The sequence below is a fragment of the Lepidochelys kempii genome, chromosome 6 (assembly GCF_965140285.1).
Source record: "Lepidochelys kempii isolate rLepKem1 chromosome 6, rLepKem1.hap1, whole genome shotgun sequence".
Lineage (NCBI taxonomy): Eukaryota > Metazoa > Chordata > Testudines > Cheloniidae > Lepidochelys > Lepidochelys kempii.
The window spans coordinates 126,596,330-126,623,537 of NC_136385.1; the positions used below are offsets into that span (position 1 = coordinate 126,596,330).

Below are 27,208 nucleotides of genomic sequence, written 5' to 3' on the forward strand. Positions count from 1 at the left end.
GATCCTCCCTACCACCTGTGATGGACATAACAATATCCTGGACAAACCTTACTGAATTGAGTTTAATACCTTTGAGGTCCATTGTGTTAAAAATGCAATTGTTTATGTGTTATTGTGAGTTTGTATGTAGCTTCTCTAGGAGGAGTGGATATGCTGATGTAATTCCTCTGGTTCTCAGCCCTTTGAAGCCACCCCCCAGAGAGGATCGCAAATACTAGTTCAGACAGAATTCTCCCGGGACCAGAAACAGAAAGGAGTTTTGGAGAAATAGCCTGGTTTTAAACTGCCTCTGGGTTTTTTGTTCTGATCCAGCAAACGGACGGGACCTCTGTTCCACAGAGGGCCCCAAATCCTTACGGAAGGGTTGGAAGGACTAACACAGACGAGGAGGAGACAATCTCTCCTTAGATTGTGTGTAGGTGCTTGTATGTTTTTAATATGTTTTTTCTGTAGTGCTTTTACCGTAAGTATAAAATAGGCTTGCTTATATAACCCAAGCTGCAGCGTGTTTCAGCAGTAGTAGTGGGAACTACAAGTTGTGAACTACAAACTGTGGCATGCTGGGAGAATGTCCTGGTTCCTGCCAGGACGCACCCTCTGCCCTCCAGGTAGGAAGCTGACTGACCTGGGAGCACCAGGCAAGCAAGCAAAGAGGAGGCTGCTGGATTGTCATCCTGTTCTATGTTTCTTTAACGACTAAAACCTTGTTCCTGGTGGTTTGTCTGAGTGGGTCTGGTCTGAGGTGAACTCACACTGATACATAACGCAGAGCACACAGAGGAGCCGCTGGGCCAGTTTCCCAAAGTGATGTAAAAAGCCCCAAAGCCAACTTACCCTAGCTTGGACAACCTCATACTGGGCCAGTGAACCGGGGCAGGGTTAGACTTAGAAAGAGTTGTGTGGTAACTTATAACTGTGGGCAGTTACGTTATTAGTCTCTGAAGAGCAAGAAAGTCAGCCTGCTTCTGCAGATTATCTTTTGCCAGGAATAACACAATGAAGGCAGGGAACTGTTCAGTCTGGAAATACCCCAGGCAGGAAGGAGAGAGACATGGTGTCCTTCCAAGAAAAGTGATGACTGAGGGCTGGAAGCCTGAGCGTGGGTGCCTTTGCCAGACCAGTAAGGGTTAAATATAGGTGCAGCTACCCTGAACTGTGACAACACCACCAAACCCTGTGGGTCCCCTAGGATCTACAGACACGGGCCATCTGGTTGGAGGCTCCTCTCCTGGCCAGTGGCTACAACCCTTTCCCTGCTTCCTGGCACTGAAGGCCATGATTCCCACTGGCCACAGCTGCTTCAGAAGCCATTAAAATGGCAGATGGAGCGCTGTGGACATGGTCTTAAAGTCACAAGTAACTTCCACTGCATTTGGTGGTAGGGCCATCCAGTTGTCATGCCATCCCACTGTGTTGATGCCAACCTAACGGAGCACCTTCCCATTGGAGGTGGACTGGGAGGACAATGCAAAATAGGAGGCTGATTTCCACCCCTTTTCCTCGTGGGATGGTGAAATCCAGGCATGGAGGGTCTGATTTGTGCACTGATCTTGCAAGCACAGTCTGGACCACAGAAACCAATTTATGCAAATAATATAACTTTCCAGAGTAGGGCCCGGGATGCCAGGGTCAACCTCCAGCTGGAATTCCCAGAGACCCAGGAAGACAATGAGGAGACTTCAAATACAAGAAATGTGAGCAGCAAAATGGTGAGAAAATAGACCTGTGGATCAAGCACAGGACTGTGAGTGAGAAGACCTGAGTTCTATGGCTACAGATTGTTTGTCTAATCCTTGGCAAGTTACACGGACAAAAATGATCATACACGGGTTCCTAACTTTAGGCATCTAACTCCATATTTGGGCATTTAGACCCAGATCCTCAAAGGTATATGGGCACTTCAGGCACCTGAATACCTCGGAGGATCTGGGCCCTAGGCCCCGATCTTCCACTGCTGTCCATATGGCCAGGCTGCTGCACTCACCACAGAGCCCCAGTGAAGTTACTGGGGTTCTGTATGGGCATAGCAGTCCATCCACATGCTGTCAGTTACAGGAAAGCGGCCTTAAATAGAAGTGGTTTGATTTTCAGATGTGTGGCATTGCACTGGAGGATGTCAATGGGAGCTGTGAGGGATCAGACCACTTTTATCCGGGTGTCTAAACATTGAGCTAGGTGACTAACTTTAGGTGCCCAGGGTTGAAAATGCAGGCCTTAATCTTCAGTGCCTTAACTTCCCTTTTCGTAATGCAAAGGCTATTTTTATTTCCCAATTTTACTGGGAAGTTGTGAGGTGCTTTGAGTCCTCAGATGGTGGATGTGGTAAAGTACATAGTATAGTTTTATAAAATAATGAACAATTAAATGAATAATCAAATGACTCAGATGTTGTAATTGCATAGTGAAGAGTCAATTGCTGCTAAACCAACAAATTCTTTAACTACAGTGCACTCAGGTAGCATCAGAGTTGCACTAAGGTTTCAGTTGCAACAGCTGAGTGACCTTTGCTGAGTGACCTGAGTGACCTCATTTTGTACATTATCACATTGAACCTGCTGCTCTCCAGAGAATGATTGAGGTCAGGGTTCTGCCTGTTGATGATGCGCACAGGGAGAAATCTAGGTCATTATAAAGAAAGAATGTATTGCTTTACTTAGTAGTTTATAGATAAACAGTAAACATTTTTGACTCTTATTGGACCAGTCCACACGAAGACACGTAACAATTTTTGAAACTAGTTTCAAACAGTGAGGTGCCCACACTTGGGTTGTATCCATCCTCACCATGTTTACAATACAAACCATTGGTCCAATCCTGCAAATTCTTTATCCATGAGTTCAATAGGATGTGAGTAAACTTCCATATATGTGTAAGTATTTGCAGGATCAGGGCCTAGGTTAAGCCATGATCAAAAGCCATAATATAACCTTGCTGGGTAGAAATTGTCTTGAGCATGTTTTGTGAAGCATGGTTATTTTCAACAGCATGGTTGAAGTCTTTCAGTCATGGTCATAATGCATACAGGGCCCAATCCTCAGAGATGCTGAGTGCCATCAGCTGAAGTCAGTCACATGGTTCTTGTGTGGTACGGTTGTACACTTGCATGGTTTTGCGTGTGACTGGGCTTTGTATAGTTCAGTGCATGGTGCCACTGTACATTGGCATAATTTGTGTGCAGATGGTAATTCAGTGCATAGTACTACTGTAGTCTGGCGTGTGGTGTGGCTGTTCTGTAGCAAAGTTGGATGTGTGGTTGAATCACTCGCACAAGATGAAGACAGAAGTGGTCTACATGACATGGTTTGGTGTAGGGCTATATGCTGGTACAGTTTGGAGCACTGGTGCCCATCAGATTCCTGTGTTATTTGATGGATAGCACAGTAGTTAACAACAGTTTGGTGGATTGACATTGTCTGGTGCATGGCAGATTCCAGTGCCATTTAGTGCATTGGCATGGCTTGGTGTTGGTTTGGTTTTGGATGCCTGCCCATTCTGGCTAATAGCCATTGATGGACCTATCTTCCATTCCAGTTCTTTTTTGAACCTTGTTATGGTCTTGACCTTCACAACATCCTCTGGCAAGGAGTTCCACAGGTTGGCTGTGTGTTGTGTGAAGAAATACTTCCTTTTGTATGTTTTAAACTTTTTGCCAATTAATTTCATTTGGTTACCCCTAGATCTTGTGTTATGAGGAGTAAAGAACACTTCCTTATTTACTTTCTCCACACTAGTCATGATTTTATAGACCTCTTTCATATCTCCCCTTAGTCGTCTCTTTTCCAAGCTGAAAAGTTCCAGTTTTATTAATCTCTCCTCATATGGAAGCTGTTCCATACCCCTAATACTTTTTGTTGCCCTTCTCTGTACCTTTTCTAATTCCAATATATCTTTTTTTAGATGGGGCGACCACATCTGCACGCAGTTTTCAAGATGTGGGTGTACCATGGATTTATATAAAGGCAATATGATATTTTCTATCTTATTATCTATCCCTTTCCTAATGATTCCAAACATTCTGTTCGCTTTTTTGACTGCCGCTGCACATTGAGTGAATGTTTTCTGAGAATTATCCACAATGACTCCAAGAACTCTTTCTTGAGAGGCAACAGCTAATGTAGACCCCATCATTTTATAGTTGGGATTATGTTTTCCAATGTGTATTACTTCGCAATTGTCAACATTGAATTTCACCTGCTACTTTGTTGCCCAGTCCCCCATTTTGTGAGATCCCTTTGTAGCTCTTTGCAGCCTGCCTGGGACGTAACTTTCTTGAGTAGTTTTGTATCATCTGCAAATTTTGCCACCTCACTGTTCACCCCTTTTTCCAGATCATTTCTGAATATGTTGAATAGAACTGGTCCCAGTACAGACCTCTGGGGGACACCACTATTTACCTCTCTCCACTCTGAGAACCGACCATTTACTCCTACCCTTCGTTTCCTATCTTTTAACCAGTTACTGATCCATGAGCGGAGCTTCCCACTTGTCCCGTGACAGCTTATGGTGTTGCCACGGCCTGGTGCATGGCACACTTTGGTGCATCAGCATGGCTCGGTGTTGCAACAGGTGCATGGCAGATGCCAGTGTAGCCTGGTGCATTGGCATGGCTGGGTGTTGCCATGGTTTGGTGCATGGCACTGGTGTTGCTAGGGCAGAGGTTCTCAAACTGTGGGTCGAGACCCCTCGGGGGGTTGCAAGCTGTCAGCCTCCACCCCAAACCCTGCTTTGCCTCCAACATTTATAATGGTGTTAAATATATAAAAAAGTGTTTTTAATTTGGGGTAGGGGGTCGCATTCAGAGGGGCTTGCAATGTGAAAGGGGTCACCAGCAGGGCCGGCTTGGAACGCGGGGACCTGGAGCCCGGCCCTGGTCACCAGCAAAAAAGGTTGAGAACCACTGTGCTAGGGCCTGATGCACTGGCAAATACGAGTGTAGCCAGGTACATTGGCATGTCTGGGTGTTGCAATGGTTGGGTGCATGGCACACGTTGGTGCATTGACCCGGCTGGGCGTTGCCAGGGCCGGGTGCATGGCACACTGGGTGCGCTGGCCCGGCCGGGCGTTTGCTGCCAGGGCCGGGTGCATGGCACACTGGGTGCGCTGGCCCGGCCGGGCGTTTGCTGCCAGGGCCGGGTGCATGGCACACTGGGTGCGCTGGCCCGGCCGGGCGTTTGCTGCCAGGGCCGGGTGCATGGCACACTGGGTGCGCTGGCCCGGCCGGGCGTTTGCTGCCAGGGCCGGGTGCATGGCACACTGGGTGCGCTGGCCCGGCCGGGCGTTTGCTGCCAGGGCCGGGTGCATGGCACACTGGGTGCGCTGGCCCGGCCGGGCGTTTGCTGCCAGGGCCGGGTGCATGGCACACTGGGTGCGCTGGCCCGGCCGGGCGTTTGCTGCCAGGGCCGGGTGCATGGCACACTGGGTGCGCTGGCCCGGCCGGGCGTTTGCTGCCAGGGCCGGGTGCGTGGCACACTGGGTGCGCTGGCCCGGCCGGGCGTTTGCTGCCAGGGCCGGGTGCGTGGCACACTGGGTGCGCTGGCCCGGCCGGGCGTTTGCTGCCAGGGCCGGGTGCGTGGCACACTGGGTGCGCTGGCCCGGCCGGGCGTTTGCTGCCAGGGCCGGGTGCGTGGCACACTGGGTGCGCTGGCCCGGCCGGGCGTTTGCTGCCAGGGCCGGGTGCGTGGCACACTGGGTGCGCTGGCCCGGCCGGGCGTTTGCTGCCAGGGCCGGGTGCGTGGCACACTGGGTGCGCTGGCCCGGCCGGGCGTTTGCTGCCAGGGCCGGGTGCGTGGCACACTGGGTGCGCTGGCCCGGCCGGGGGTTGCCAGGGCCGGGTGCGTGGCACACTGGGTGCGCTGGCCCGGCCGGGCGTTGCGAGGGCCGGGTGCATGGCACACTGGGTGCGCTGGCCCGGCCGGGGGTTGCCAGGGCCGGGTGCACGGCACACTGGGTGCGCTGGCCCGGCCGGGCGTTGCCAGGGCCGGGTGCACGGCACACTGGGTGCCCTGGCCCGGCCGGGCGTTGCCAGGGCCCGGTGCACAGCACACTGGGTGCGCTGGCCCGGCCGGGCGTTGCGAGGGCCGGGTGCACGGCACACTGGGTGCGCTGGCCCGGCCGGGGGTTGCCAGGGCCGGGTGCATGGCACGCTGGGTGCGCTGGCCCGGCCGGGCGTTGCGAGGGCCGGGTGCATGGCACACTGGGTGCGCTGGCCCGGCCGGGCGTTGCGAGGGCCGGGTGCATGGCACACTGGGTGCGCTGGCCCGGCCGGGCGTTGCCAGGGCCGGGTGCATGGCACACTGGGTGCGCTGGCCCGGCCGGGCGTTGCGAGGGCCGGGTGCATGGCACACTGGGTGCGCTGGCCCGGCCGGGCGTTGCCAGGGCCGGGTGCATGGCACACTGGGTGCGCTGGCCCGGCTGGGTGTTGCCAGGGCCGGGTGCATGGCACACTGGGTGCGCTGGCCCGGCCGGGCGTTGCCAGGGCCGGGTGCACTGGCAGATCGATGGCCGCCTGGTGCGCGGGCCGGCTCGGCCCGCGGGCTGTTGCCGGGCTCGGCTGGGGGCGCTGGCGCGACTCGGGGCGTGGCGGGTGCCGGGCGCGGAGCCCTGGGGACGCGTCACCGCTGCCCGCGCGCACCCGGCTCCTCCAATGGGGCAGGGCCAGGTCAGGCCGGGGCCGGGCGCGGGGCGCGTCGCACGTCCGCAGCCGGGCGGGCGGGAAATCCCAGCCGCGCCTCGCGGGGCGGGGCCGCCGGCCGGGTCTAGGCCCGCGCGCGCCGGGCGGCCCCGCACAGACCCGCGCCATGGGCCGCTGCCACCTGCGCCGGCTGCTGCTGCTGCTCCTGGGGCTGCTCGGGGCGGCCGCTGCGGGGCGGCCGCTGCCGGGCTCCGCGGAGCAGAGGTGCTTCTGCCAGGTGAGAGAGCCTCCGGCCCGGGCCGTGCGCGCCGCGGTGCCCGTCCGTCCTCTCCCTCCCGCTGCCCCTCCCCGCGGGGTCCGTCCCTCTGTCCGTCCGTCCTCCCCGCCTCCCTGCGGTGCCCTCCGTCCGTCCTCTCCCTCCCGCTGCCCCTCCCCGCGGTGCCCGTCCGTCCGTCTGTCTGTCTGTCCGTCCTCCCCGCCTCCCTGCGGTGCCCTCCGTCCGTCCTCTCCCTCCCGCTGCCCCTCCCCGCGGGGTCCGTCCCTCTGTCCGTCCGTCCGTCCGTCCTCCCCGCCTCCCTGCGGTGCCCTCCGTCCGTCCTCTCCCTCCCGCTGCCCCTCCCCGCGGGGTCCGTCCGTCCGTCTGTCTGTCTGTCCGTCCTCCCCGCCTCCCTGCGGTGCCCTCCGTCCGTCCTCTCCCTCCCGCTGCCCCTCCCCGCGGGGTCCGTCCCTCTGTCCGTCCGTCCGTCCGTCCTCCCCGCCTCCCTGCGGTGCCCTCCGTCCGTCCGTCCTCCCCGCCTCCCTGCGGTGCCCTCCGTCCGTCCTCTTCCTCCCGCTGCCCCTCCCCGCGGGGTCCGTTCCTCTGTCCGTCCGTCCTCCCCGCCTCCCTGCGGTGCCCGTCCGTCCGTCCTCTCCCTCCCGCTGCCCCTCCCCGCGGGGTCCGTCCCTCTGTCCGTCCGTCCTCCCCGCCTCCCTGCGGGGTCTGTCTGTCCGTCCTGTCCTCCCCCCCCGCTCCTGCCCCTGCGATGTCTGTCCGTCTGTCCTCTCCCCCCATCTGGGCCTCCCCCAGGTGCCTGTCTGTCTGTCCGTCCGTCCTCTCCCCTGCTGTCTGCGCCTCCCCCAGGTGTCTGCCTGTCCGTCCGTCCGTCCATCCTCTCGCCCCATCTGGGCCTCCGCTTGGTGTCTGTCACAGCCTCCCTGTTCTATTCCCCATCCCCATGTTACCTGCATGTTTCTCTCTCCTGTGGGGTCCCCACACCTGTCACAGCCTCCCCTACCTGTCTCCTCTCTGTATCTGGGGTGACCGGATGTCCCAATTTCATAGGGACAGTTCTGATATTTGGGGCTTTGTTTTATATAGGCACCTATTACCCCCTACCCCATACCGATTTTTCACACTTGCTATCTGGTTACTTTACCTGCTCCGTCTGAACACTCACTAATCCTCTCCTTAATCCAGGTTGTGAAGGGTGGGTCTCCAGACCTGTGTGAGGGTTAGGGCTGGCTTGGCAGTGCTGGAGTTTGAAGGTCTCTGCTAACTCTTCCAACAATTGACCAAGGGTCGTGGTGGATTCTCCATCACAGAGAATTTTTTCAGTCAAGGCAGGATTGTGTTTCTAAAAGCTCTGTTCTAGGAATTATTTTGGGGCATTCTCTGGCCTGAACTATGTAGGAGGTCAGACTAGGTCAGGGGTTCTCAAACTTCATTGCACTGCGACCCCCTTCTGACAACAAAAATTACTACAGGACCCCAGAAGCCTGAGCCCACCCAAGCCCCGCCATCCAAGGAGGGGGGCCAATCCAAAGCCCCACTTCCCCAGGCCGGGGGGCTGCTCGGGGGCCAAAGGCTTCAGCCCCAGGCAGGGGGCCTGTAACCTGAGCCCTGCCGCCCAGAGCTGAAGCCCTCGGGCTTGGGCTTTGGCCCCGGGTCCCAGCAAGACTCAACCAGCCCTGGTGACCCCATTGAAATGGGGTCATGACCCACTTTGGGGTCCCAACCCACAGTCTGCGAACTGCTGGGTTAGGTGATCACAATGGTCCCTTCTGGCCTTGGAATCTATGAAACCCTAGGCACAGCACAGACAGCAGCAGTACATGCTGTCCCGTACAGCCCTGCTGCCAGCCCTGCTGAGCTGGAGGGACCCATCATCAAGGGGTGAGAGACAGTATACTTTGCAGGCATATTTATAGTCCTTAGGCCAGGGGGAGTCAAAAGGGGGACTGAGGGCCAAATCTTGACCACCAGATGCTTTTGAACAGACCCCAAAATCTTTTTATTTACTACTACTACTACTTCTTGTTTTTTACTATTTTCTCTGAAGTCTGGATCTTGACTATACCTTGACCAAGAAATTTGGACATTTGCAAAAAAATAGACTATCCCTGGTCTAAGGTATTTTAAAGATGTGCATCACTATAGTATCTGAGGGTGAAATCTTCCGATCTGTCCTATTTCTCACTTGTCACATTCCCAGGAGTCAGGACTATTCCTTATGCTTCTGACATTCAGGAGAGAGAGGAGAGCAAGAGAGAGATTTTGACAGGTATTGAGATTTGTCCTGTGTACAAGCCTCTCTTGTAGAAGAGATTAAAATATAAAATCCAGTGTTAAGACTGTAATGTATAATAAAGTTTTTGTTGCAATGTTAACTCTTCCATATTGCATATGCTGGCTCTTATTCTCAGCCGGTGTAAAGCAGCATAGCTCCATTAACTTACACCAGCTGAGAATCTGTTCTGCTATGTATGACTAAACAACAGCCATGTATGTGCAAGGTAAGGACCAGATCTTGCAATTATATGAACGAATATAATTATATGAACGGATTCCCCATGCAGAATCCCCAACTTCAGGGCCTAGATGAGTTAAAATCCCCCAATCTGGGGTCTAGATGAGTTAAAATTGCAATGAAGTATTTAACACTTTCATTTTCTGACCCATGTTTAAACCTTGTAACCTCAATGTGACAATAATAGATTTTGCATTAACTTCCTCTTTCTTTTCCATCTATAAAAAAGGAAGTGGGAAATGGGAACTATGGAGTTGCACAACTGGCTTGGGTTAATAATCATTTTCATGTACATAGCCTCTTCCAGTTGTGGATCTCAATGCCCACAGATTTGATATTCAGATGTCAGACATAAATTGCTGATAAAGAATAAAAAATGTTCAGTTCTTTAAAGGTGTTTTGACTCTATATAACCATAGAGACTGAATAGAAATTGGGAGAAAGAGGCATTAATTAACACAAGTACAAGTCTAATGAAAAGCAAGTACCACTGTATAAAGCAGTATGGGACAGACATAGAATAGTGCTTTGCATATGCACACTGAAAAGGTTAAGGAGTACTTGTGGCACCTTAGAGACTAACCAATTTATTTGAGCATGAGCTTTCGTGAGCTACAGCTCACTTTATCGGATGCATACCGTGGAAACTGCAGCAGATATTATATACACACAGAGATCATGAAACAATACCTCCTCCCACCCCACTGTCCTGCTGGTAATAGCTTATCTAAAGTGATCATCAAGTTGGGCCATTTCCAGCACAAATCCAGGTTTTCTCACCCTCCACCCCCCTACACACAAACTCACTCTTCTGCTGGTAATAGCCCATCCAAAGTGACAACTCTCTTCACAATGTGCATGATAATCAAGGTGGGCCATTTCCTGCACAAATCCAGGTTCTCTCACCCCCTCCAAAAACCACACACACAAACTCACTCTCCTGCTGGTAAAAGCTCATCCAAAGTGACCACTCTCCTTACAATGTGCATGGTAATCAAGGTGGGCCATGTCCAGCACAAATCCAGGCTCTCTCACCCCCCCCTTCCCCCCCCCCCCCCGGGACACACACACACAAACTCACTCTCCTGCTGGCAATAGCTCATCCAAACTGACCACTCTCCAAGTTTAAATCCAAGTTTAACCAGAACGTCTGGGGGGAGGGGTAGGAAAAAACAAGGGGAAATAGGTTACCTTGCATAATGACTTAGCCACTCCCAGTCTCTATTTAAGCCTGAATTAATAGTGTCCAATTTGCAAATGAATTCCAATTCAGCAGTTTCTCGCTGGAGTCTGGATTTGAAGTTTTTTTAAGATAGCGACCTTCATGTCTGTGATTGCGTGACCAGAGAGATTGAAGTGTTCTCCGACTGGTTTATGAATGTTATAATTCTTGACATCTGATTTGTGTCCATTTATTCTTTTACGTAGAGACTGTCCAGTTTGACCAATGTAAATGGCAGAGGGGCATTGCTGGCACATGATGGCATATATCACATTGGTGGATGTGCAGGTGAACGAGCTTCTGATAGTGTGGCTGATGTTATTAGGCCCTGTGATGGTGTCCCCTGAATAGATATGTGGGCACAATTGGCAACGGGCTTTGTTGCAAGGATAAGTTCCTGGGTTAGTGGTTCTGTTGTGTGGTATGTGATCTCTGTGTGTATATAATATCTGCTGCAGTTTCCACGGTATGCATCCGATGAAGTGAGCTGTAGCTCACGAAAGCTCATGCTCAAATAAATTGGTTAGTCTCTAAGGTGCCACAAGTACTCCTTTTCTTTTTGCGAATACAGACTAACACGGCTGTTACTCTGAAACTGAAAAGGTTGTTCTTTTTTCTTTTTCCTTTGGGTGGGGATGTTTGGCACTATAACTTGTGCATCTGAGCTCTCTAAAGCCAGATTTTTTTTTTCTGCTGCCTTTTAGAATATAATTTGTTTTGTTAATAGCATTTTTCATAATCGAGGTATCCCAAACTTTGTCACCTACCCAAACCCGTGTATTGTATATGTGCTGACAGTGTAAGGAACGAGAATAGCTTGTATGTCCTCATTAGCTCAGACATGGCACAGGACGACACTGGGGATGTTAGTACAGACTTAAGATAAAACTAGTGCTTACAACATTTCAGATGCTGGACCAAATAGGTCCTGATTCTGCAATGAGCTCCACATGGGCTGGTTTCACTGAGGCTCCCCATGGGGGAGATTGGGGCCTAACTTTTTTGACAGTTACGTTACAGTTCCTTTACATTAAGGCCACTACCCAGTTCCGAAACTTTATCAGAAACGGCAGTGTATAACTAAAAACAACTTAACAATTTCACATAATGTTGCTGCTTTACCATCTGTTTCATTAGCACTAAATATCATTTCAATATCCCCGTTCCAATAACTTTACAAACAGCTCATCCTCCACTCAGATATTCTTGTTTATGATGCATTATATGCTTTAATCAATCATTAAAGTCTCCCTGTGGACTCCCAGCAACTTATTGCACATATGTTGTTTACAGACCTGTGTAGTTCCTTTGTGGAAACACTGCAGCTGTTTGGTGATGGGCAGTCTGGATTTTGGTCAAACATTGTGCAGTTAGGCAAATGAAGGTTATTCAAATAACACAAGGGTGGGGTTTTTTTTGGTTTTTTTTTTTTTGGTCAGTTTGGTACCTGGCCATAATAGAAAACATGAAAAGTTGGGCCTCAAGAATATCTGATCCTTTGCTCCTTGAACAGATTTTTAACTCATGTTCCTTTTTTTTTTATTATTTATTTGTAATTATGACAGTGCCTAGGAGCCCTCGTCACCGTCACCCTTCTGATCAAGAACTCCGCATGTGTTAGGTGCTGTACAGAGACAGAACAAAAAGATGGTTCCCAGAGAGCTTACAATCTAAGTATAAGACAAGAGACAACAGATGGATACAGACAGAAAGGGGAAGTCAAGGAAACAGTGAGACAATATTGATCAGTGTGCTCGGGCGTGGTATCAGCACACTAATGGCTGTCAAGTTTTTGGTAGGCAACATGGCAAAGGAGAGTTTTTTTGGAAGGATTTAAAGGGGGAGAATGACAGGGCTTTGCGGATGTCTTTGGGGAGTTCCTCCCAAGCAGTAGGGGCAGCAAGGTTCCTGTTTGAAAATTTAATGAGTGGGTGGTGGAGGCTGACATCATGGTCTAACCGAAGGTGTGAACAGACGTTTCGGTAGCGAGTAAGAGATGATGGGTAGGGTGGGAATAGGCTGTGAAGGGCCTTGCAAGTGAAGACAAGTAGCTTGTGTTTAAAGAGACAGAGAAGGGGGAACGAGTGGAGGAAGGCAAAGAAGGGGCAGCATGGTCAAAGCAACGGGCTAGGAGAATGATCTCCTTAAGTTTGTGTCTTCAAGCCCTGCCCTGACGACTGAGGCATGAATTCATACCTGCCGACACGCAAAATGTCTCCATAGCGCCATCTGGGGAGCAAAACTGGGATGCATCTTCTAACTTAGAGGTTCCCAAACTTGGTTCATGACTTTTTCAAGATAAGCCCCTGGCGGGCCGTGAGACGCTTTGTTTACCTGAGTGTCCGCAGGTACGGCCACTCGCAGCTCCCATTGGCTGGGAACGGTGAACTGCGGCCACTAGGAGCTGTGAACGGCTATACCTGCGGACCCTCAGGTAAACAAAGTGTCTCGCGGCCCGCCAGGGGCTTACCCCGAATAAGTCGCAAACCAAGTTTGGGAACCCCTGTTCTAACTCTATTGGCAGCTGCAACTCCCTGCTGCAAACACACACTCTGAAATGTCACCTGATGCAACTTCAGTCTCCACAGTGTGAGATGTGGCCAGGGAACTCAATAGGTGAGATGCCGATGAACGCACAGCTCTGCACCTTGCTCCTGGAGCTACCAGTGAGGCTAACGTGAGAGCCCTGGAAGCCCAGTCTTGGCCCTCATGTCATACAGGAATCACCTGGATGAGGTGTGGGAGGGGAAGGACTAACTGGATCCCAGTGTACAGCCACTGTGGCAGAAACTGGGCTTAGGAGCCTCCTTAACTGAAGATCCCTCTCTGGCCATGAGCTGCCAACTCACAAAAAATTAATGAGTTGATCCCGAATTTGAGTGGAGTACCACAAGCAGGGAGAGCTGGGAACTAGGGTGGCTGCTGATACAGGCTAAAAGATGCTCCTCGTTCCATCCACAGAGATGATCCCACTTCCTGTTCTGACTGCAGGTGGGGATGGCAGGGTAATGTGTCACCATCTTCCCCACTCTCGACAGCTGGGCTGGGGACAGGTGGCAGCGGGGGGAGGAAGATGCACACACCATGGTAGTGAAATCAGGGAAGCTTGTGGGAGTCATTGCACTGACTTAAATGGGAACTGGACTGGGCAATGAAAAGGAAGGGGGCGACGGAGAGAAAGCGAGGGAGGAGGGAGCAAACCAGAAATGGGGGAAGAAAGTAGAGGGGATAGAGTGGAGAGGACAACTGCAGAACAGAGTGGAGAACTAGACGAGGGAACGACCCCAAGGTATGCTGCAGAGGGGAAGGAGGGAGATGAAGTGAAGGAGGAAGAACCAAAGCAAGGGAAATATAGTCAGATTTTTATCTGATGGGGTTTAGTACCAAAATATTGCAGTGATCTAATGGTTGTGTTAGGTACCCACGCCATGCCGATACATTAGCATTAGAGAGTTAATTAGACATGCATACTGAATTCCAGTTGCATTCCTTCATGAGAAGACCCAAACTCCCTCAAGAATCTGGGCCACTCATATTGTCTGGGATGTTTGTATCTGCCACCTGCAACTGCATGATGGCTTTAGTGTTGCTATCTTTTGTTTGGGCAAAACCAGCCCTGCCCTCTTGCCTCATGTCCCACTTACACACTCCTTCCATCTCTGGCTCCACCATAGCTTTAGTGTTGCCTCCTTTCGCTTGGGCAAAACCAGCCCTAGCCCCTGGGCTCAGGGAAACCCAACTGTTCAGGTCAGCGAGTCCTGTGAACAATGAAGCACATGGCACATGTTTGTGAGTATATCAGCTTGTGTGTTTCATCTTAAACAACTGTTCCAGATAAATATGTATTTTTTTAAAGATGTCCTGTAGTGTGTGGCATATGTTGTCAACATATTTATAATTAAGATGTCGCTGCCATGACAGTAGGCGCTGTAGATACCCAAATAAATAACATTACGGCTTCAGCTAAGGGGCCTAAAGCAGCACGGAAAGACACTGATACAGTGATGTATGTCCATATAAGAACCTATAAGGAACTCTGGAATTACACTAGACCAGAGGTGGATTCTTGTGTTTCCTGGCTGGACTTTGCATTTTGATCTTGGCTATTTCTAGACTTTCTAGGGCAGGTCAGCTTAGCCAGGGCAAAAGTGAAATGGAAGCCTTATTAGTCTTATTGGGACCTTTCTCCTTGCACAAGTAGCATTGCTTCGGTCCTCTAGGAGACTTGGATCACACAAACTGACTTTCAGTGCCCGGTAGCTCTTTTCTATGGGACCTCTGGTGTCTCAGGCTTCAGCATCTTTGAGGCTTCCTGGCTTCATTGGCTCCTGGTCTGTCTCCCTTTACATTGTCTCCAGCCTTTGGCTCCTCAGGAAGGGAGGCAGTGGTAGGTAAGCAGGCCACTAGTGCCTGTTAGACCATGTGTCTGCTTGAGAACTGAACCATTCCTAACTGGTAGGCTAGAACTGGGTGGAGCACAAAGGGTGAATTCCTGAGTGTATTAAGTCAGTGGGAATTGTCAGTGGAGCGAGGAGTTCCATGTACCTACACTAGTCATGCTGAATTGTTCTGAACCCTCCGTGTGGCCTATCTTTTCCCTTTTGCTGTTCTAAACCCAGTTGCAAGGCTTGCTGGCTCCCTATACTGCAGCTCCGGGAAGCAGCGGACTCTGGGCTGTTTCAAAAGACAGTCCGTGCCCAGGAGAACTGTCTGCACAGTGGTAGTGTCCTCGATCCATGCTGGTATTATTGCCATCCACGCTGCAGGCCAAAACAGCTCAGGTTGAATCAGTGAAAGCAAATACAATCCTGGCAGTGTTTGGCATGGATGCCACTTGAAGCACTTCTGTATGCAGGTGTTCCATGTTTTTCAAGGGTGCCAGCAGGACCATGTTCTCAAAATGGAACATTTTTCTAGAGTAGATGAATCATTAGCTGCCTAGATTTACACCACAGTAGCTCTGAACAGCCAGCTGGATTACAGTCAGCGGCGTTCCTTGGCTTAACTGAAGAATGCAATATTTCCAGAAAGTAGCAATGAGAATTTTGAAACAGAAATGAGAGTAGACTAGGGATTAGTCAGTTAATTTTTTTTAACTGGGTGGCTTAACCTGGTGATAAACTTAATTGCTGAGCTCTTAATTTTACAGCCATTGCAATACAAAACCCCATCAGTTTCCCAATTACAGAATTGTAGAAATGTAGGGCTGGAAATGTCAATGTTTCTACTGAAAACATGAGGTCAGGTGTAGGAAATAGTACTAGGTTTGCTTTGTAAAACAGGAGGCTCCAAAACCAAACATAGAACCATAGTTTTGTAACAAAAACATATTGTTTATGGGGAAGAAGGAGTGCTAGCGTGGTAATGTAGACTTCCTTTCCATTGGGTTCAGCAAGCCTCGATTGTGGTCCACGTTGCCCAAATGATTTCTTTAAAGGAGTTGATTCCACAGTACTGACGCACAATACAAATGATTCAAGTTTGAAGACGGGGCTCCTTATTCCTCAGCCAGCAGACTAGGCCATTGCAAAGTCAGTCATCTGGTGCTTTTTGCGAAGGATGCTAATTGTTCCATCCATCCATTCTCTCCTCCATGATAGTGTTTAAACAAGGAAAGAAAGTGTTCCATTGCCATTGCCCCTTGCCCCCTTTGGGGGTGAGGGAAGGGAGCAAGAAGGTGTTTAATTGCCCCAGTTATCAGAGTGCCTTACAGAAGTCTTCAAGTGAGGTGACTAGCATCTCTTGCCTGGTTCATTCTTTCATTCTTCCCTTTCCCAACAATAATTTTTAAATGTATATTTTTAAAAATAATTTAATAGGTGTCCATGCTGCTCTGTGCTTGTCCCAGAGAAGGCAGGTCAAAGAAGTGTGCCTTCCCTGGGAGTGGAGTATACGAAGGTTTGTGGTGCTACTTTGGTCCTGTGGGATTTCATTCCGCAGTCTGGGACTGGCCCCTGAGAAAGCTCGGTCCCCCAGACAGATGAGATTTACCCTCCTTTGCACAGTTCTTTTGGGCCTGAGGAGCAGACCTATTTCTGTGGCCCTCATCCCGGATCTTTAGGTATACTGGGCCCAAACTGAAGAGTGCCTTAAAAATAAGGACCAAGACTGTGAATTACGTGCAAGTGAGAGAAGAGAATTAACAAGAAGTCCTTGAAAACAACAACAAAAAAAATTCTGCTGTCTATATACCTCCATATTTACTTTGCTCCTTGCTTCTCTTTGAGTATTATTCCCGTCACCCCCGGCAATCACTAGAACAGTACCATGAGAAGTTTTCACTTCGCTGTCACTGACCATGATGCCTGTAAGGAGCCTCTGTTTTCCATTATCCTCTCCTTCTGCCTCTGCCTGTAGCTTTGCTTCCAGTGCAATGAAGAGGGAGCTGAGATTTGACAAGATCAGATATTTTGGAGACTGAACTAATATTGTGTCTGCGTATAAGTGGTTATGTGCTATAGATTTCTACTGTTTTTGATAGGTATTGAAGGATGGGGTCAAGGGAACATATTATAATCTGTAATAAAATTCCTGTGGATATTCACTTCCTAAACTAATATATATATTTAAATAAAGTCCTTCTTGGTCTTAAGTCCTTGAATTTCCAAAACTGTAATATTACTCGACACTGGATAATGCCACATTGCTATATGTTGGACTGATGTGTCAAAATCCAGTATAAGTCACCAACATAATGTAAAGGGTTGAGTGCTGAGAGTACTTTAGTGTTTGAACATTGAATTGGTCACTTCCTACTCTGTCTACTTATTTGACATTGTGCAACTTCCTCTTTGAGCCAGCAATCTGTGTGCAGTAAGACCACAAATGAATCTGTCTTCTCATGCGGTCTTAAAAAAGCACTGAACAACAACACAGCCCACTGAGTTGCTTTCGAATGATGCAAGAAATGTTGGCTTTTTAAACTAGATTTAACGTGAATGCTTTCTTGGATCTCTGTAACTGATGCCTGAAGAGATTCCATCATATTTTGTCCAGTTCTGATTAAATCAACTAAATGGCATCAACACAATTGCCTAAAAACAGTTTAATAAAGTGGTTTAATAGGACTTTATTTTGGCCGTTGTGAGTTCTGATGGTGGTATTGTTATTGCTTAATTGGTCGTGATGCAGGGGACTGGCACTTCTTACGACCCTGAGATGCTACAGGGATTGTTGTCCTATAAGAACCTAGGTAGGCAATTGCCATTGGTATAGTTCTGTTAAAGTTCAGGGCATTCAGCTGGATCAGGCCCTAAAATTGTACCTATACAATTATGTGGCCAAAGGAGTGTATTTATGTGTGCTTTGTAGACAGGACAAGAGTGTTTACGTGTAATGCTACAACTTAGTCAAATGTTTCAGTCAGAATCTAATATTTTTTAAAAAGAGTGAAGTATTCATGAAATATCAGTTCTTCAGCAATATGCCAACTATGAATAAGTTTTGGAGAAAGGGCATTCCTCCACAGAGATTTACAGACACCAAGATATATTGCAAAAGGCACAAGACAGTTCTCAAAACTGTATCTTAAAAGGGAAAAAAAAAAACCCGACCCCCTCGCCCCCGGCAAGCCAGTACAGCAGGATTGAATGCTTGTTAATTCTAATTAACCTCCTTATCTGGTAGCCTCTTAGGAAAAGTCTGGGAAGACATTTTGTATTAAATACTCACTGTGCACTGTACTTAAAAATAGATCCTATATTTTGTTCATATTAACTGTCATATTTTATTTTTTATTCAACAGGTCACTGGTTACTTAGATGACTGCACCTGTGATGTGGAAACCATAGATACATTTAACAACAACAAACTTTTCCCTAGATTAAATAAGCTTCTGGAAAGTGACTACTTTAGACATTACAAGGTATTTTCATCTTCAAAAATTATATTCATTGCCAAAAATACGTCGGGACTAGATAAGTAGTGTGGTTTTTGTTAAGTCTCCATATAAGTTACCAATTATCTTTTAATTCATGTATTCTTGTTTTAGGAGCATGATCATAACAATTCAGGCTTTCATACTATCCGGAGAATCTTAATTTGAGGCAACATATTCTTCAGATAAATTATATAAAGTTTTTTTAAGAATTGCTTCTGAAGCATTTTTTTCCCCCTTTAAAGGCTTTAGTGGTAGAGCAAGGAAGTGGTTTTTATGCCAGGTGAAGTATGGAAAACATTTACTGGGGCAAAAACTGTGCAGTGAGAACAGTGTTTTGTTTCCTGTACTGCATTTTGTACGCATGAAGAGGCATTTAACAAGACTGAGCGAATTGGTCATTATAACTTCTATGCAGTTTTTATTAAACTGGTCCTTTACCGGCCAAATTCTGCCCGCAGTTACACCCATAATAATGTCTCTGGAGTTGCATGAATATAAGCAGTGCTTAATTTGTGCCAGGGCAAAGCCCTGGCACTTCTAGGCTTGGCAGCTCATAGCCCCAGCACCTCTGGGCTTGCTACATGAGTTACGAATGTAAAAAAATTCCTTGAACCCTGGCACCTCTTTCATTACAAATTAAGCACTGGATATAAGTGAGTTTAGAATTTGGCTATTTGTGCTTTAAAAAAGCTTTCTATCTGGGGAGTCAAACATGAGGCCGTGTTTGAGTATTTGGCTGTAGTTTTGTCTATTGCTGTTTAAAAAAAAAAATCATTACATGTTAGGGTTGTTTAGAAGAGCACTACTTGGATGTTGATATTTTGAGGCAGATAAGGGGGCAATTGAGAATCTGCTCTAGGCCCAGGAGCACCTAAGGAATGCCCTACCAAACGTCTGAAATCTTTAATTAATGTCACCACATTTAATGTCATATGTAAGGTCACCGCAACTGAAAACATTTTTCCTGTGAGAGAGAAATACAAAAGTTTATCCCGAGTCTTTTCACCAATGGTGAAGTTCACTCCTGTGTAGAAAGCCAGAGCATGAGCCCTGCGTCACTTAAGCCCTTATAAAAGGGTGGATTGCTGTGTGCTGAGTTACACCCTAAATGAGAATTATTACAAAAGTTATGGATTAGGTAACAAGTGTTATTACATTAGGCTGTGGTTCATGTAATTGGCTTGGTTATGTGGATTTGTATAATATGTAATTAATTTTTATGTATAATTCTTTACAGGTAAACCTAAAGAAACCTTGCCCTTTTTGGAATGACAGCAGTCACTGTGGGATAAGAGACTGTGCAGTAAAGCCTTGTGCACCTGTAAGTACACAAATCTATTCAGGTCCAGATTTGTAAAGGTATTTCAGCATTGTTGCTGTGCCCAGCACCATAACACCGAAGTCTCATTTTCAAAAGGGATTCAGGCATTTAGGAGCCAAAATCCTGTTGATAGTCAATGAAAATGAGACTTAGCTCTTAAATAGGTTAAGTGTTGCAAGGCTGTGCAATACCTAAATACCTTTACAAATCTGGGCTACAGTAACTTGTTTCTTCTCTAGCCAATCTTTATAGAGGACGAGCAGAGGACAGCAATCCACGCTTTTGCTTACTGTAGCTAACACAGTTGTAGCTCTCTGATCAGGCTTATGTAGAAAAAAATGGGAGGAAACTACTAAAGGGGCTAAACTATTAAATATTTAAGGTATTGTTTGAAAAAATAGTTTGGATTACACCAGATTTGATTAGAGAATCATTTGCTGACAGTACAAAAAAGCTTTGCAGTCATACAATCCTGTATTTACCATGAGTCTTAATTTTTCCCATTTTAAAAGGGACATTATGTCTGAAAATTGTTCATTTACTAGTGTTACAAGAAACACCTAAAATCACTATAAATATAATGTGTGTGTGTGCAAAATTTTATATATAAATCACATTTTAAAATTACCAAGATTGGACACTTAGAGTGTAACCTCAGATCTCTCCATAGTGAACTGACTTACTCATTTGCAGATTCACAAGCAGTTTCTTGTATATGAAACAATTTTTTCTCTGACTTCCCTGCTTCCCAAGTACAAAAGCAAAGGCTCTTGTCCTTACATCTGACATTTGGACAGAGTACTGGAAAAGAGCTAAGGAAAAATGTCATCTCAGCTTGAGGCTGGAGGCAACTTCAAGGAGTCTGTCAGAAGAGAAGGGATAGAGAGGAAGTGAGGGTGTTGATTTGGTTGTTAGATTGACAGACACGATCATAAACCACATGATCACAGCAGAGGACTCAGAGAATGTTTCCAGTTTTAAACCTGTTTTTTTAAATACCATAGCATTTTTTATGTTAATGGTCCATTTCTGTGTGTTGTGCTGATGAAAGCAGTCAAAAGAATATAGTACTCTAAAGGTAGAAGGCTGCCTGGTATGAGCTGATCCTATTTAGATTATATTTTCTGTGTCACTATAGTTAATTTTCTTAAAAAGCATGGTGCACATTTCAGTAATCTTGCCTAGGAAAAGAATTGGCTTTTCTTCCCTGGATAGCCATGTTGTAACACCTCAAATATAGAGGTAGGGAGGCCTGATTAACAGGAAATATACCAGCTGATGTAACCCTTTAAAACAGTCTAGTTCAGGAAGAATTACCACTCACTCAGACGTACTGTGTATTCTGTTACATTTGGCTAATTTCATCTTCCTTCTTCCCACTCCTCCCAAAAAGTCAACATGAATATGAATTACTTATTGGCTTTTCTGTGGCACTCCCCTCCATAATATGAGTGGCTCACAAATGTTAACGAATTAGCCTCCCAGCACCCCATGGGATAAGAAAGCAAGCATTCTTGTACCCTTTTGGGGGAATAGGGAAACTGAGGTACAGAGACTTGGGGCCTGATTCTGATGTACGCTAAGCCCCCTTACACCACTATGGCAGTATAGAGGAGCCTAAATGTAAATGAGAATAAGGCCTTACAGGAAATGCCTAAGATTAAAAAGGATGTTGACAAATTGGAGAGGGTCTAGAGAAGAGCCACGAGAATGATTAAAGGAATCGAAAACATGACTTACAGTGATAGACTCAAAGAGCTCAATATGTTTAGCTTAACAAAGAGAAAGTTAAGAGGTGACTTCATTATAGTCTATACCTACCTACATGGGGAACAAATATTTAATAATGAGTACTTCAATGTAGTGAAGAAACATATAACACAACCCAAAGGCTGGAAGTTGAAGCTAGATAAATTGAGACTGGAAATCAGATGTACATTTTTAACCTTGAGAGTAATTAACCTTTGGAACAATTGACCAAGGGTCATGGTGGATCCTCTGTCCCTGACAATTTTTCAATCAAGGTGGGATGTTTTTCTAAGAGCTCTGCCCTAGGAATTATTTAGGGGAAGTTCTATGGCCTAGTCGACAGGAGGTCAGACTAGATGATCACAATGGTCCTTTCTGGCTGTGGAATCTATGAATCACACAGGAAGTCTAGGGAGGGGTCAGGAATTGAACCCAGATCTCCTGTATCCCAGTCCAGTGCTTTAATCCAAGACCACATTGCCCTTCTAACTAATTTTATTGAAAGCTTTTTGGTCAATTTCCTAATGTTTCCTAAAATTAGCTTAGACGACCACATCAGCATGATGGATAAAATGTGTCTGTTTTCCATCTTGCATTTCAGAATGAAGTCCCTGGTGGGACTGAATCTGCAAGCTTTAAGGTATGTGTGTCTGTATGAATGGTTTGACTTGTGACGGTTATATTTCACTACAGCAGTTAAAAACCTCTCTAATCAGATTAACATCAAGTATACCACAAATAACCTCTGTTCCTCCTGACAATTGCTGTTTAGAATATTGCCTCTTTTTAATGTCATAATGCTCATAAAGCTACTTCCCATTCAAAACAACTAAGCTCTTGGAGTTTCAGAAGTTGCCAGTGGGGACTTCTGAGGTGAAATCCAAAATGATCACCACAATCGCATGGGCCTCTAAACATCTTCAAATACCCTGCTCCTTTTGTAGAAATACATGTTAAGATGAAATATTGACAGATAATTGTGAGCTTTAGGTGCTCAGCACCTTTGAAAATCAGACCAAATACTTTAATGGATTTGGGGAAGGATTTTACATGCAGTAAATCAGCTATTTCCTCTTTGCCTTCTAGTATTCAGAAGAAGCCAGTAAACATGCTGGAGAATGTGAGGAGGCTAAGAGACTTGGAGCCGTTAATGAATCTTTGAGGTATAATTTCATTCAATAAATCATTACATTTGTCATAAAGAAAAATTAATACTGACTCTCAAACTGTCTCTCTTTATTCTCTGTAGCGAGGAAACCCAGCGAGCCATGCTTCAGTGGACCCAGCATGAAGATTCTTCAGACAACTTTTGCGAAGCTGATGGTATGAGGCTTTGTCTAGTGTGAATGATTTTGAGACAATATTTAAACAAAGGCTGATTGCGCAGTCTGAAAACTTTGTAAAAATGTAAGCTGTGAAATAATATACTAGTAAGTCTGAATTCTGTGTGTTTAATCTTTATTTGTACTTTTTTGAAGAGATGCAAGAACGACCCCTTATAAAATTTGCTGGAGTGGTAAATGTGATTGTCCATATTCCTTAACTATGCAATAGTTCAGACAAAGGCCACGTTTACACTGTGGGTGTTTCAACGGCATAGAAATGGTACCGTGGCTATAGTGCAGTTGTATAGATGTTTCCCATGCCCACGGAAGGGGTTTTTTCTGTTACTGCAGGAACTCAACCTCCATAGGTGACAGTAGCTAGAGTGATAGAAGCATTCTACACCAGTGGTTCTCAGACTAGGGCCGCTGCTCGTTCAGGGAAAGCCCCTGGCGGGCCGGGCCGGTTTGTTTACCAGCCGCGTCCACAGGTTCGGCCGATCGCGGCTCCCACTGGCCGCGGTTCGCTGCTCCAGGCCTATGGGGGCTGCAGGAAGCGGCGCGGGCCGAGGGATGTGCTGGCTGCCCTTCCTGCAGCCTCCATTGGCCTGGAGCGGCGAACCACAGCCAGTGGGAGCCGCAATCGGCTGAACCTGCGGACACGGCAAGTAAACAAACCAGCCTGGCCCGCCAGAGGCTTTCTCAGAACAAGCAGCGACCCTAGTTTGAGAACCACTGTTCTATACTGTCTACACTGGGGGTTAGATTTTCTTAGCTACGGTTCTCAAGGGTGCAGATTTTTCACCCCTCTGAGTCCCATGCTATGTCAGCCTAACTTTTAAGTGTAGACCAGACCAAAGTGAAATACTCTGACTGGCATTCCAGCTGGCAATACTGAGTGCTGGAAAACTGTCCCCCTGTAACAGGGTGTATGCAAGTACACGCGCTGTGTAATGCAGGCTCCTTTCTGAAAAAATACGTCAGCTGATCTTGGCAGTTTCATTAAAGTGGCAACTATCTATCTTTGGAACAAAAAAATGTTTCACATTTCTGAGCAGGCATACAGGTTTTAACTTTCATTTTTCAGGGTTTTCAGTGGATTCATTGTGGCTCAAACCTGAAACTAGAAGACAGGTAAGGGTGTGTCTATGCTGCAAATGAAGGTGTGATTGTAACACAGGTAGACGCACCTGTGCTAGGCCGTGTCACAATAGCAGTGCAGATGCAGCAGCGTAGGTTAACGTTCCCCAGCGGGCTTGTGCCCTGGTTCTGGGTTCATGCTCTGGCGGCTCGCATGCGCTGAAGACCATGCTTGCCTCATCTATGCCGCTATTGTTACCTATGCTAGCTAGATGAAAGCTACCCTGGGTGTACCTAGCTATTTTACAGTCACAGCTTCTCTTGTGTGTAGATATAGCCTATACACTGGTTGTTAAGGGCCAGATTCTGAAACCCTTACTCATTTAATACTCCTCTTTCAATATATTCCCACTGCTTTCGGTGGGGTTACTAGGGTGACTAGACATCTTGATATTCGGGGCTTTGTCTTATATATGCAACTTTACCCCACCTTCCCCCCCAAAAAAGTGTCCTGATTTTTCACACTTGCTCTCTGCTTACCATAGGGGCTATTCAAAGAAGATGGTATTACTCAGTGTGAGTCAAGGTGGCAGAATCTGGCCCTGAGTATGTAGTTTTTCTTCATTTCCTTTTATCCTCAACTAAGGCCTTCCTTTCACAGATGTACAGTCTCCTGATGCAGAGTATGTGGATTTACTTCTGAATCCGGAACGCTACACGGGTTACAAAGGACCAGAGGCTTGGAAGATCTGGAACAGCATTTATGAGGAGAACTGTTTCAAGTATGTGGTTTGACAGTCTCTCTCTCCCTGTGAGCTTTGGTTACTACTCATTGCGCACAAATACATCTGATCAGATGAAAACTTCCCCCACAAATTCTAAGACAATTGTTTAAGTAGGGGGGGTTTCTGTGAAGGTTGTTGGAAAATGTCCATAGACAGGGCTTTTACTGACATTCTTGTCTTCAGGATTTGTGTATAATATTTTTAGCTATCTTTTTCCTGGTCACACCAATAAATATTGTTGCTGATTAAAGGCATGGCAGCTGCTACAATGCCATATGGTAGGATCTGAGCATCACCCCTTGGTCCCAGGCTGGCTAAGAACTCTGCACAGACAGGATCTTCAACTGCAGAAGAACAGGATTCCTTCAGATTGCTCTCCACTAATCCTGGTTGACTCACTGGGTGGTACTGATGGGTCTTAAAGGAGCCTTGCCCAAGCTGCATCTGCTGGGAGGTGGATTGCTACAGAGTGGGGAATATCCGGGGATCATTGAAACCCTGAGAAGATTTGGGGCAATCTTTTCAGTGGCGTTGCATCACCATTAACTACAGCGGTGACTCATCCCCAGAGTAATTAAATCTGTGTTTGTTGGACTTGTACAGTGGGGAGGTAATGACTTTATTGAAGATTCGTCACCCCTCCCTTCTAGTGAAAGGCTGAGAGAGCCCTGTAGGCATGTCTGAGTCCTCCAGCAAACATTCCTGGTTTTCAAAGGTGTGTTTATGTCTGCGTGTTTGTGTTGCCGTCCTGCTTATTGCATGCTGTTCCTGTTAGCTTCCTGTATTCTGAACTCAGTGTTCCAGTTTTAGTGTGAGTGTGTGCGTACGCACACACATAGCATTGGATATGTGAAGTTACTCAGGGCTTGCTGCTACATACCTTCCGTTTGGACTGTTCTGTCTTGTTCAGAATGTTGCTCACTTAACTGGTCCATGGTTATTACATGTCCTGATTGGCCACCTACCTGTGCGTCTTGCTTCGATTTCCCTGTGGTTTGGGATTGCTGTTCTGTGGTATATAGGAGTATAACATTATGGCCACAAGTGCTTCTATTCTTCAGCCCATGCTGCCTACACATTCTTCACCTGTTAACTGGTGATACTCTGTTTGGAAGTTTCGGAACTACGTGCAGACCCTGCAATACTCCGATGTGGCTAGATTACCCGTGCTGCAGGACTGCTTAGTGCCGTGATGGCATTGATATATATGATGCACTCCTGGAGCCCAAGTCCTTCTCTGACGTGGCTGTGCAGCACCTCAGTGAGTATTTTGGGACTGGGGATTCCATTCTGCTAAAGAGGAAAATGTTTTTTCAAGCTTTTTGCCAGCAGCCCAACAAAACCATACGTGAGTGTGTATGTTGTTTGCAGCAGGTGGCCCGGGATTGTGAATTTGGGGATGTTATGATTGGTGTAGCCAATGATCTCCTGGGTGAATGGTTTTTGGCCAAAGATGCTAGAACTCTTAGCTTTTGATGCCACAGTTGCTAAGAGTGAAACATTTGAGAGGGCTCAGGCTGAAAAGGTTCTGTGTCTACGACTGCTGCTACCCTTGAGTCTACACTTAAACTGTCAGCTGTCCCTTCTACTTCCGTCGCTCAGAGTCGTACAGCGCTACCTACTCCCACACCCGGGTCTCAGCCATGAAAGTTTCCAGCTCCTCACTGTTTCTGCTGTGGTATTGCAGGTCACTTGGCCAGTTTCCCTGCTTGCCTGGCTAGAACTGCTAAGTGCTGGGCTTGTGGGAAGGAGGGACACTTTCAGTTAGTGCGCCATGGTACACTGGTTCACAATGTCGGGAGGCCTGTGGTACATACTGTACGTGTGGAGCTGCAGGAGACCGCCTTTACTAGGGGATCTTGAAGTTTTCTTTGATACGGTCTTCTCCTGTGGCAAGGTGCTGGAGCGGGTATCCCTTATTGCAGACATTAATGGTTCACTGCTGAAGTGCATGGTGAAGATGGTAAAGTTTTCTCCCCTCTGGATTAGTTTCTAATCTGGCCATTTGTTGGACTACAGTGGTGATAAAAGCTTGGAATTTGTATGCTTTGCAGACAGTGGGTGGTGCTGTGTGTTCTACACACGCATAGCCTGTCCTGCGAAGTTTTACACTGATAAAAGCACTGCTGCGAATGCCGTTCCATTGTTGTCCTGTGATCTGTACTTACAGCTTGGTATTCTGCATGAATTCGCACAGGACACCTTGGTGGTGTTATGTTGGCTAGAATAGAAGTGGATACCCAATGTACCATTCAGAGACACCATGATTTATTTAATGGGGGTGATGTTCTCTCAATGGGATATGCGTACTCTCTGCAGCTGGATTCAAATGCCAAGCCCTTTGCATCACCTGCATGTCATGTACCTCTGCATTTGTGGACAAGATCCAAGCAGAATGGCAGCGCATGGAAGATAATGGTATCATGCGGGAGG

At 47.4% G+C, this 27,208-nt stretch overlaps 1 protein-coding gene across 4 annotated transcripts in view; it reads left to right on the plus strand.

Annotated features, from left to right (window-relative positions):
* Positions 1-6,689: 6,689 nt before the first annotated feature.
* Positions 6,690-27,208, plus strand: part of ERO1A (endoplasmic reticulum oxidoreductase 1 alpha) — a 35,239-nt gene continuing 14,720 nt past the window's right edge. Inside the window, exons 1-8 of one of the 4 annotated variants that reach the window (XM_073350131.2) lie at positions 6,836-6,908; positions 12,205-12,434; positions 18,384-18,503; positions 19,756-19,839; positions 22,190-22,228; positions 22,675-22,751; positions 22,838-22,911; positions 24,652-24,772. In XM_073350131.2, coding sequence (XP_073206232.1) covers positions 12,417-12,434; positions 18,384-18,503; positions 19,756-19,839; positions 22,190-22,228; positions 22,675-22,751; positions 22,838-22,911; positions 24,652-24,772 — 533 coding nt within the window. In that variant the 5' untranslated portion in view covers positions 6,836-6,908; positions 12,205-12,416. Of the gene's footprint in view, positions 6,909-12,204; positions 12,435-14,328; positions 14,429-18,383; positions 18,504-19,755; positions 19,840-22,189; positions 22,229-22,674; positions 22,752-22,837; positions 22,912-24,651; positions 24,773-27,208 lie in introns of those variants that run through there. The other 3 variants (XM_073350129.2, XM_073350132.2, XM_073350130.2) reach the window with 3 other exon arrangements.